Source organism: Saccopteryx leptura, chromosome 12, assembly GCF_036850995.1.
Source record: "Saccopteryx leptura isolate mSacLep1 chromosome 12, mSacLep1_pri_phased_curated, whole genome shotgun sequence".
In the NCBI taxonomy this organism is placed as follows: Eukaryota; Metazoa; Chordata; class Mammalia; order Chiroptera; family Emballonuridae; genus Saccopteryx; species Saccopteryx leptura.
Genome location: NC_089514.1, coordinates 57,491,904 through 57,503,959, shown reverse-complemented (window position 1 = coordinate 57,503,959; position 12,056 = coordinate 57,491,904). Strand labels below are relative to the sequence as shown.

General features: G+C 36.6%; 1 protein-coding gene across 1 annotated transcript in view; it reads left to right on the top strand.

Moving 5' to 3' along the window:
- Window positions 1–12,056, top strand: part of LOC136383889 (ATP-dependent translocase ABCB1-like) — a 120,775-nt gene that overhangs the window by 37,183 nt on the left and 71,536 nt on the right. The window contains 1 exon segment of the mRNA XM_066353793.1: window positions 7,885–8,065. Coding sequence (XP_066209890.1) covers window positions 7,885–8,065 — 181 coding nt within the window.

Below are 12,056 nucleotides of genomic sequence, written 5' to 3'. Positions count from 1 at the left end.
TAAAGAAGGTCACTACATACTGATAAAGGGAGCAATCCAACAGGAAGATATAACCATCATAAATATCTACGCACCTAATATAGAAGCACCTAAATATATAAAGCAGACTTTGATGGATATAAAGGGCGAGATACTATAATAGTGGGAGATTTCAATACCCCACTAACATCATTAGATAGATCCTCAAGAAAGAAAATTAACAAAGAAACAGCAGACATAAAGGAAACACTAGATCAACTTGATTTAATAGATATTGTTAGAGCCTTTCACCCTAAGGCAGCAGAATATACATTCTTTTCAAGTGCTCACGGTACGTTCTCTAAGATAGACCACATCTTAGGACACAAAAGCAGTCTCAACAAATTTAAGAAGATTGAAATCATATCCACCATTTTCTCTGATCCCAATGGCATGAAACTAGAAATCATCCACAACAGAAAAACTCAAAAATACTCAAACACATGGAAACTAAATACCATGTTATTAAATAACAAATGGGTTAACAATGAAATCAAAGAAGAAATAAAAAAATTCCTAGAAACAAATGATAATGAGCAAACAACAACTCAAAATTTATGGAACACAGCAAAAGCAATCCTGAGGGGGAAATTCATGGCGCTACAGGCATTCCTTAAGAAGCTTGAAAAAACTCAAATAAACAACCTAACCCTTCATCTAAAAGAACTAGAGAGAGAACAGCAAGTAAGGCCCAGAGGTAGTAGAAGGAAGGAAATAATAAAGATCAGAGTGGAAATAAATGACATAGAAGCTAAAGAAACAATACGGAGGATAAACGAAACCAAGAGCTGATTCTTTGAAAAGGTAAACAACATTGATGAACCTTTAACAAGACTCACTAAGAAAAGAAGAGAGAGGACTCAAATAAATAAAATTAGAAATGAGAGTGGAGAAATAACAACCGACACAACAGAAATACAAAATATTGTAAGAAAGTACTATGAGGAAATGTAAGCCAAAAAATTAAACAACCTAGGTGAAATAGACAAATTCCTTGAAACATATAATCTTCCAAAAATCAATCTGAAAGAATCAGAAAACCTAAACAGACCGATTACAACAAAAGAAATCAAACAGTTATCAAAAAGCTCCCAGAAAACAAAACTCCTGGACTCAATGGCTTCACTGGTGAATTCTACCAAATATTCAAAGAAGAACTACCTCCTATCCTTCTCAAGCTATTTCAAAAAATTCAGGAGGAAAGAACACTTCCAAGTTCCTTTTATGAGGTAAGCATAATTCTGATTCCAAAACCAGCCAAAGACAACACAAAGAAAGAAAATTATAGGCCAGTATACCTGATGAATTTAGATGCTAAAATCCTCAACAAAATATTAGCAAACCAGGTCCAGCAATACATGAAAAAAATCGTACACCATGATCAAGTGGGATTTATTCTGGAGAGGCAAGAATGGTACAACATTCTTAAATAAATTAATGTGTTTCACCACATAAACAAAAGGAAGGAGAAAACCCACATGATAATTTTAATAGATGTAGAAAAAGCATTTGATAAAATTCAGCACGTATTTATGATCAAAACTCTTAGCAAAGTGGGAATACAGGGAACATACTTCAGCATGATAAAGGCCATCTATGATAGACCCACAGACAATATTATAATTAATGGACAAAAATTAAAAGCAATTCTCCTAAAATCAGGAACAATACAGGGGTGCCCCCTTTCACCACTCTTATTCAACATAGTAATGGAAGTCCTAGCTACAGCAATCAGACAAGAACAAGAAATAAAAGGCATCCAAATTAGAAAAGAAGAAAAACTATCATTATTTGCAGATATAATATTGTATCTTGAGAACCCTAAAGTTTCAGTCAAAAAACTACTGGACCTAATAAAAGACTTCAGCAAGGTGGTGGGATATAAAATTAATACACAGAAATCAGAGACATTTTTATACATGCACAATGAACTGTCATAAAGAGAAATTAAGGAAACAATCCCCTTCACTATTGCAACAAAAAAAGTAAAGTGCCTAGGAGTAAATTTAACCAATGAGGTTAAAGACTTATACTCAGAAAATTATAAAACATTGGTAAAAGAAGTCAAAAAGACACCAACAAGTGGAAGCATATACCGTGCTCATGGGTTGGAAGAATAAACATAATTAAAATATCTATATTACCCAAAGCAATTTATAAATTCAATGCAATACCAATTAAAATACCAATGACATACTTTAAAGATATAGAACACATATTCCAAAAAGTTATATGGAACCAAAAAGGAACACGAATAGCCTCAGCAATCTTGAAAAAAAAAAGAATAAAGTGGGACGTATCACATTTCCTGATATCAAGTTATACTACAAGGCCATTGTACTCAAAACAGCTTGGTACTGGCAAGAGAACAGGCCTACAGATCAATGGAACAGAACAGAGAACTCAGAAATAAACCCACATCTTTATGGACAATTGATATTTGACAAAGAAGGTAAGAGCATACAGTGGAGTAAAGACAGTCTCTTTAACAAATGGTGTTGGGAAAACTGGACAGCTACCTGCAAAAAAATGAAACTAGACCACCAACTTACACCATTCACAAAAATAAACTCAAAACGGATAAAGGACTTAAATGTAAATCATGAAACCATAAGTATCCTGGAAGAAAACTTAGGCAGTAAGCTCACCAACATCTATCACAGCAAAATCTTTCCTGAATTATCTCCACAGGCAAATGAAATAAAAGACAGGATAAACAAATGGGACTATATCAAACTAAAAAGCTTTTGCACAGCTAATGACAATAAGAACAGAATATAAAGACAAACCACACAATGGGAGAACATATTCAACAATACATCTGATATGGGATTAATAACCAAAATTTATAAAGAACTTGTAAAACTCAACACCAGGAAGACAAACAATCCAATCCAAAAATGGGCACAAGAAATGAATAGACACTTCTCCAAAGAGGAAATACAGATGGCCAATAGACAAATGAAAAAATGTTCAACATCACTAATCACTAGAGAGATGCAAATTAAAACCACAATGAGATACCACCTCACACCAGTTAGAATGGCCCTCATCAACAAAACAACACATGATAGGTGCTGGCAAGGATGTGGAGAAAGGGGACCCTCCTGCACTGCTGGTGGGAATGCAGACTGGTGCGGCCACTGTGGAAAACAGTATGAAGATTCCTCAAAAAATTAGAAATGAAACTGCCCTTTGATCCAGCCATCTCACTTACAGGAATATATCCCAAAAACACCATATCACCAACTGAAAAAAAGAAATGCTCCCCATGTTTATGGCAGCATTGTTCACAATAGCTAAGATTTGGAAACAGCCCAAGTGTCTGTCCCTGGATGAGTGGATTAAAAAGCTGTGGTACATATATATAATGGAATACTATGGGGCTATGAAAAAGAAGGAAATATTACCTTTTGCAACAATATGCAGAGACCTGGAAACTATTATGTTGAGTGAAATAAGCCAGGCAGAGAAAGAAATATATCATATGACCTCAGTTGAAAAATCCAAGGAATAATAAGAACTGGGGAAGGGAATTGAGACAGAGGAGGGATCAAAGGGACCAGAGGAAAAGAGGATGGAGGGAAAGGGGATGATAGGATGGGATAATCCTGCTTGGAAGGGGAGAGGCTGCTGTAGGGAGGGGGGCCCAGGGGAATGTTGAGGGGAATAGGCGGGAGGGGGGATGAATTTGGGGTGAACTAGAATCTATGTAAACACAATTAATTTAATAAAAAAGAAAAAAGAAAAAAATTTTAAAAAAAACAGGAGGGAACTGGCTTTCTTTAAATGAAAATTAATCAGAATTTAAAATGAATTTAATTAATAGAGAATTTTTTTCTAATTAAAATTTTATTTCTGTGTGTCTATTGCGGATGTTTACCTATTAGTATTGCTTTCTGTTTGCTTAATCAAAATTATTATTTATTGTAAGTGGCTATTGCATCACTGATAAATATTTTTATAATATTTAAGAGTAATAATTTTTTAAAATATTAATGTTCTTGTCATGTGACTTTAGTCCATTTTAGGAACTCCTACTTTAATTAATATTTTTATACTCAGGTTTTTAGTTAATGGATGATATTAGTAGCTGATTATATATTGTGACATTTCCATGAAGATGCTAATGGAAAAGTAAAAAGAGTATGTTCATATCTCCTCCCTTCTTCCTCCTTTCTTTTTTTCATTTATCTTTTCTGGTATCTAAATGATTTTCTTCCTAGTTGTTGTTTTTTCCTGTGCAAATGTTTCCTCTGCTGCATGGGACAACAACTTATCAGTGAAATGATTTCTACGTTAGTCTCGGTAAACAAGAACTGAAATAAAGGAGACAACAGAGTGTGAGTCATAACTGTTAAAGTTTCTTAAGTGTAATCAAGGCTAATTTATGCCTAGCAGTACTTTTCACCTCTGATCAACTCATGAAGTAGGAGATATATATCAACCCCCTTATTTCTTAAAAATAAATTTTTGTTTAAAGATTATAACTGGCAAGTTGACGATTGACATTTTGGAGGGGGAGAAACTCTAGTGATATGTTACTATTTTATCACTATGAAGTTCTGTTTAAAGTTGGTCTTTAGTGAACATGGGGTTGTGGAAATTTCATTTGGCACGCTTTGATAACTGGTAAATTAGCTAGTTTAAAAAAAAAGTCATGAAGGCAAGAAAGAATATCTGCACACATCTGAGCAGGACTTGGCCTCTGCTGTACATGCTAATGGAACAAACCTCCAAAAGAAACTTAAAGACCTCAAAATAGAATTCTATGTGGAAGTAAGTTCTTTATTTCAATAATTATTAACTCCTTTCTGTAAGGCAGTGTTCTAAGTTCTGCAGGAAGCTGTGGTTAAGAGGATAAAGACAGATTTAAAGCTTAATTATAATCTGTCCTATCTCCTTAATAATATTACCTTCATTCTGTATTTCCAAAGATCCTTTTTTTCCCCCTGTAAATTGGAGCCCCATTATCTTACCTCCATGCCTCTCTCAAGCAAAATGGTCTACTCTATTCCTTTCCAGTGAAGATAAAGTTGCAAACTTTAACTCCTTTAACTGTAACATCAGAAATTAACTGCTCTCCAAGGGTTTAAAAAGTCCTGAAATTAACATTTGGTAGTGAGTGTTCAGCCATTGGAACTGGAGAGAGAAAATCTGTCTGTGACCTCCAACATTGTTTTTTGTTTCCTTGCTTTTGCCTTCTTTTTTGTAATTTGAAGTGCTACTTAATACTTTTACATTTAAATAAACTACACAGTTTGTCTTATTTCCATAGATGTTTATTTTAAAAATCACTGGCTTGAAATTTGCTGGATTTGCTTTGAGAATTATTAATGGGTGTTCTCCAAGTTTGGCTAATATCGTAGAAACTTTTGTGCTGTGAACAGGTTACAGGGTTCTAGATGTGCTGAGAATTTATTTTCTCAGTCCTTGAGGCAGCCAGAAGGACTTGGGTGGCCTGAGCCACCAGGCCAGAGCCCTTTCCTCCAGCAGTGGGCACATGACATGACCATGTTGGAAGGCGTTGACAGGGGGAACAGGTTGCAGGCAATGTGTAGAAAGACTAAGGAAGGGACACTGATACATAATGAGGGATTATTGTATATATTTTAATCCCAATAATTTTTTTCAAGTCAGTGGTTTTTAAAATAAATATCTATGGAAATAAAAAAAAAACTATACCATTCATTTAAATGTAAAATATATTAAATAGAAATTTACAGCTATCAAAATGCTCTTACACATGTGTCAAACAATATCAAAAGAGTCTGGACACTTTGCTAGAAATAACTGACAAAGATTTATTCAAGAGTCTTAGAGTATGCAAACAAGAAACATACAAGTAGGTAAAAAACAAAAACCCAGAAGCATTCTGAAGAAGAAAGAAATTTGAGCTCTTATAATTGAAGTCACATTCTTGAGAATAACTAGTCCTACATTCTTAGCCCTAGGATTGGTCCAGAAGGGTTATCAGTCAGATGTCAGACTGTCTGGATGATGGATACCACGTGATGTGGACTACAGGAAATCACCCACTTAACTTTGAATCCTCTATGATTGGATTAGGGAACTTTAGTTAAAAGCCCTGAGTGAATGTCTCTTGGATGCAAACACCAAGAAGCTGTGTGAGTGAGGGACCTTTGTTTAGAAACAAAGGAATGCATGTGAACAGGCTTTAGAAAATTAGCATAGAGGTTCTAGATTGCCTCTTCCTTAGTGCTTGTTAATTAGCAAAAGAAAAGAATGTACTGACCAAATGAACCCCTTCTCTAGGACAGCAATATGACCATTAGTCATTCATTCCCCTTGTCACCTGATCTCCTTCCCTTGTAATCCTGGTCTGCTTCTGATCAATAAAAGCTAAGGAAGAAGAAGATTCAAGAGGTCCTCTTTGCCTCCCTTGGCAGGCCTCCCCCTCTCTTCCTCTTGACATAATTTTGTGTCTTGAGTAGGTTTCTTCCACGTGACACTGGTAGTTCCCAGCAGGATAGAGTACTACAGTGGAGGATAGGCACCGCAGGTCTGGTCATGTCTTGAGTTCTGTAGGGGATAGTCAGAGTTCTCTACAGGCAAGTAAATTTCTGAGCATTGATGCGAGACTGTAAAGTTCAAAAGTTTAAGTGTCCTGGCTAGTTAAAGCAAGAATAGAAAGGTTTCCTCATCACCAGGGGTCCCCAAACTTTTTACACAGGGGGCCAGTTCACTGTCCCTCAGACTGTTGGAGGGCCGTACTATAAAAAAAACTATGAACAAATCCCTATGCACACTGCACATACCGTATTTTAAAGTAAAAAAACAAAACGGGAACAAATACAATATTTAAAATAAAGAACAAGTAAATTTAAATCAACAAACTGACCAGTATTTCAATGGGAACTATGCTCCTCTCACTGACCACCAATGAAAGAGGTGCCCCTTCCAGAAGTGCAGCGGGGGCCAGATAAATGGCCTCAGGGGGCCGCATGCGGCCCACGGGCCGTAGTTTGGGGACCCCTGCTCATCACCTTAGCCTGCTTGATTTGAACAATTTAGCAGCTTGACCGTAGTGACGCCATCTTATTTCTTTACTCTATTCCTCATTTGTATTCTTTCACTTGGTCCTTCCAGTCGCCCTAGGGATGCAGGATGGGGTGCAAACTGTCTCCACAACTAATGTAATGTTCATAGATTTAACAAAGGGCTTACATGTGTTGAACACTTTATTTTTTTTTTTTTGCGACAGACAGAGAGAATGAGAAGCATCAATTCTTCCTTGAAACTCCTTAGCTATTCATTGATTGCTTTCTCCTGTGTGCCTTGACTGGGCAGCTACAGCAGAGCAAGGGACCCTGTTTCAAGCCAGTGACCTTTGGGCTCAAGCTGGTGACCTCAGGGTTTTGAACCTGGGCGACCTCAGGGTTTTGAACCTCTGCATCCGAGTCCAACGCTCTTATCAACTGCCCCACTGCCTAGTCAGGCTGTGTTGAACAATTTTTAGCATTGTATCTTTATTTTATTAATAAATTTTAAAAGAATGCAGATTTTAAAAGGAAAGCACAGTGAACATAGTGTCTATTTTCTTTTGTATATGAAGCAATACTAGTTATAGAAGTTTGCTAAATATTACTCCACTTATTTTACTACTGCTAAGGCCAGAGAAGAGGCTCTTAGAAGACTCCCTCACAAGTTACTTGATTTCTGCAAGCCTCAGTTTCCTTTTCTATAAGAAGAGATTAAATAATCCTAACATCATAGGGTCAATGTATGGACAAAAGGAGAAAGATATATGTAAAACACCTGCCACAGGCTGAGTACATTCTAAGTATATTGATCTATTCTATAAGATTGATGAGTATATGTAATAATTTTTGTTACTCCTCCCAGGTACAACAAAAACTTAGAAGAAGCTGAAAGAATTGGGATAAGGAAAGCTATTATGGCCAACATTTCTATGGGTGCTGCTTTCCTGCTGGTCTATGCATCATATGCTCTGGCATTCTGGTATGGGACCATGTTGGTCCTCTCAGGAGAATATTCTATTGGAAAAGTACTCACTATAAGTGCTGTTGTAGTAAGAAAGGAATCACTGCTAAAAATGCCAATGAAATTGAGTGTATTGGCTTCACTGTTGGAAGATATATTTTGAAGAACAATTGAATAACACAAAGAGATATGAACTCTTTGTGTGGAAAATAAATTAGATGTATTTAACAACCAGTTTTGTCTTTTTTGTAATCCCATTGCATAGTTTATCCTGTAGCCTAAATAATATTAATCTCATTAGTCTCTACAGTGTGAACTTTTCATTTGTTGTGATTATTTCTTTGTGCCAGACCCTATGCTAAGCCCTTTACTTTGATATTCTGATTTAATGTTCATAACAACTAATAGCAAAATATACTTTAACTTTTTAAACTTTTGAATGATGGCTCATGCACCTCACCAATTTCTGGAAGTATAAAGAATTACTTTCCCTAAAAGCATGTGCTGTTTGGAGGTTCTCTGCCTTACAGATCTTTGTATAAGTAGAGAAGGCTTGCCATTTGATGCTGTCCCTCTGTATTTAAAGACAATGAAAAATTCACTAACCAATCTCAATCTGCATCTTGATCTAATAAAGTACATATTGTTAGAAATGTCACTCAGTTCCTTTTTCATAGGCCAAGCATAAGTTTATTCAGTTAATGATAGGCTGTATTTTGTTGAGTCCTTTAAAACAGATCTCTTTCATAAGAAACAGATTGGTAATGTGAGCAGGGTAATTGCATCTATTGTTTCTTCAGACCGTTGCCTTGCCCAAAATGTATGAGACTGTTTAGTTAATGATTTTAACCAAAAAGCTTTCATTAGGATAGTGAAACTTTGGGTGAGCCTAGGTTGTGAAAAGAGAAGTATTCTGCTTAATTATGATGTAAACAAGCAGTTTAAGATCCACTGTCCATTGAATTCAGATCTGCCTTACAAATTGGAAGCATCTGGTATAAGGAGTTTTGATTTGATATGAGGCCGACTTGGTTCAAATTTCAGTTAGCTGAAATTACATACAGTTAACTGTTAGCTGTATGACTTGGGGTGGCTATCTAAACTTTTCAAGCCTTTGTATCTCTTGCCAGATGAAAATGACAGTATTGGTGTAAGGACTAATTGATAAAATGAGTATAGAATCCCTTAGCAAAATTCCTTCTATGTAAATTATTGGGTACTATAATTACTGTGTGATTTAGAAAAGAATAAATAGTGATATTAGTTCTCTTTAACCATGATGAGAAAGAAAGTTAAATATTCACCAATAAGAAACTGATTTGGAAGAGGGAAAAGATGGCAGCAGAGCAGGCGGACGCCCAGATGCCAGGCTCTCACCACCAAACTGGAATACAAATCAATTTAGGAAAAATCAGCATGAAAAACCAACTCTGAACTGCAAGAACAGCTCTGAAAAACCAAGGAGCAAAGAAGAAGCCACAACAAACCTGGTAGGGAGCGCCTGAATCTCCTCTGCTTACAAGAACGGGGGTGGGGGTGAGGCTGAGAGCACAGAGGGGATCTCACGCAGGGAAAACAGCAGAAACTACTGCTCACAGCCACTTGCCTGGCAACCAGGGAGCGAGGTGTGTTGAAAAGACCAGCTTATCTCCCAAGTGGAAAGGACAGGGGGAGGGACAGACTGTGAGGGGCTAAGGAATGCAGGAAATGAACTAAAAAAGCTGACTCATCCGTGCTGGAGGCGGCCATAGCTGGGGGAGGGACTGAACCTTTCACAAAACAGAGCTGAAGTGCTTCCGGATCAGAGATCTCTGGACATCTATCCAGCTGCAATCAGCGCAACAAGACACAGCTGAAAACAAGAAGTGGGGAGGAGGGGCAGTAACTCAGGTCTCCATGGAGATCTGAGATACACCTCCCCCTACTGAAGCTGAGAAAAGACCCTGCCCCCAGTGAGATTAGCTGGATAAAGAGGCCTTCAGAGTCTCAGGTTACACCCATGGCATTCCTGGATACAGTTTCAAGGAAGCCCCCTGCTGAGATCAGTAAACAAGACTATCACCTATTAAGAAAACAAACAAATCAAAACTTCAAAGCTGCCCAAATCTGAAAGTGGATTACAGATAACAGCTGATACCAATCCAAGAAGACCTAGAAATAACACAACTGAAAACTGGAGGCAGACAACACCAAGCCTAAACTCAACCAACTCTACAAATAAAAGACCCAAAAACAGATAATGAGAAGACAAAGAAGTGCAATCCAAATGAAACCAAGAGACACCTTCAGGAGATTAACTGAGTGATATGGAAATAATCAAACTTCCAGATGCGGAGTTCAAAATAATGATTGTAAGGATGCTTAGGGATCTTAGAACAACAATGGATGGTCATTATGAACACCTAAATAAATAGCAAGTATAAAAAAGAATCAGTCGGAGATGACAAATACAATATCAGAAATAAAGACCACAATGGAAGGAATTAAAAACAGGATAGATAGAGCAGAGGATCAAATCAGCGAGTTAGAGGACAACTGGAATGAAGGCATGAAAGCAGAGAAGAAAAGAGAAAAGAGACTCAAATAGTCTGAGGAAACAGAGAGCTCTGTGACAACATGAAGAGAAATAACATCTGCATCATAGGGGTTCCTGAAGAAGAAGAAAAAGAACAAGGGATAGAGACTTTGTTCAATCATATCATAGCTGAAAACTTCCCTAAATTAATGCAAGAGAAACTCTCAAAAGCCCAAGAAGCACAGAGGACTCCATTAAAGAGAAACCCAAAGAAACCTACACCAAGACACATCATAATTAAAATACCAAAGCTAAGCGATAAAGAGAAAATCTTAAAAGCTGCAACAGAAAAAAAAAGTTATCACCTACAAAGGAGCCCCCATAAGGATGACAACTGACTTCTCAACAGAAACACTTGAGGCCAGAAGGGAAGGGCAAGAAATATTCAAAGTAATGCAGAACAAGAACCTACAACCAAGACTACTTTATCCAGCAAGGCTATTGTTTAAAATCAAAGGAGATATAAAAAGCTTCCCAGACAAAAAACAACTCAAGGAATTCATTACAACCAAACCAATGCTGCAGGAAATGTTAAGGGACCTGTCGTAAACAGATCAAACTGGGAAAAGAATATAGCAAAAAAGGAATACACCTTTAAAGAAGAAAATGGCAATAACTACATATCAATAATAACCTTAAATGTAAATGGATTAAATGATCCAATCAAAAGACATAGGGTAGCTGCGTGGATAAGAAAACACGACCCATACATATGTTGTCTACAAGAGACAGACCTTAGAACAAAAGACACACATAGATTGAAGGTAAAAGGATGGAAAAAAACATTTCATGCAAACGGAAATGAAAAAAAAGTTGGGGTAGCAATACTTATATCAGACAAATTGGACTTTAAAACAAAGGATATAGTAAGAGATAAAGAAGGCCACTACACAATGATAAAGGGAGTAATCCAACAGGAAGATATAACTATTATAAATATCTATGCACCTAATATAGTAACACCCAAATATATAAAGCAGACTTTGATGGATTTAAAGGGCAAGATCAACAGCAATACTATAATAGTAGGGGATTTCAATACCCCACTAACATCACTAGAGAGATCCTCAAGAAAGAAAATTAACAAAGAAACAGCAGACTTAAAAAACACACTAGATCAACTCAATTTAATAGATATCTTCAGAACCTTTCACCCTAAAGCAGCAGAATATGCATTCTTTTCAAGTGCTCATGGTACATTCTCTAGGATAGACCACATGTTAGGGCACAAAAGTGCTCTCAACATATTTAAGACTGAAATCATATTAAGCACTTTCTCCGATCACAATGGCATGAAAATAGAAATGAATCACAACAGAAAAGCTCAAAAATTCTCAAACACATGGAAACTACATAGCAGGTTTTTAAATAATGAATGGATTAAGAATGAGATCAAAGAAGAAATTTAAAAATTCCTAGAAACGAATGACAATGAGCATACAACAATTCAAAATTTATGGGACACAGCGAAAGCAGTGCTGAGAGGGAAGTTCATAGC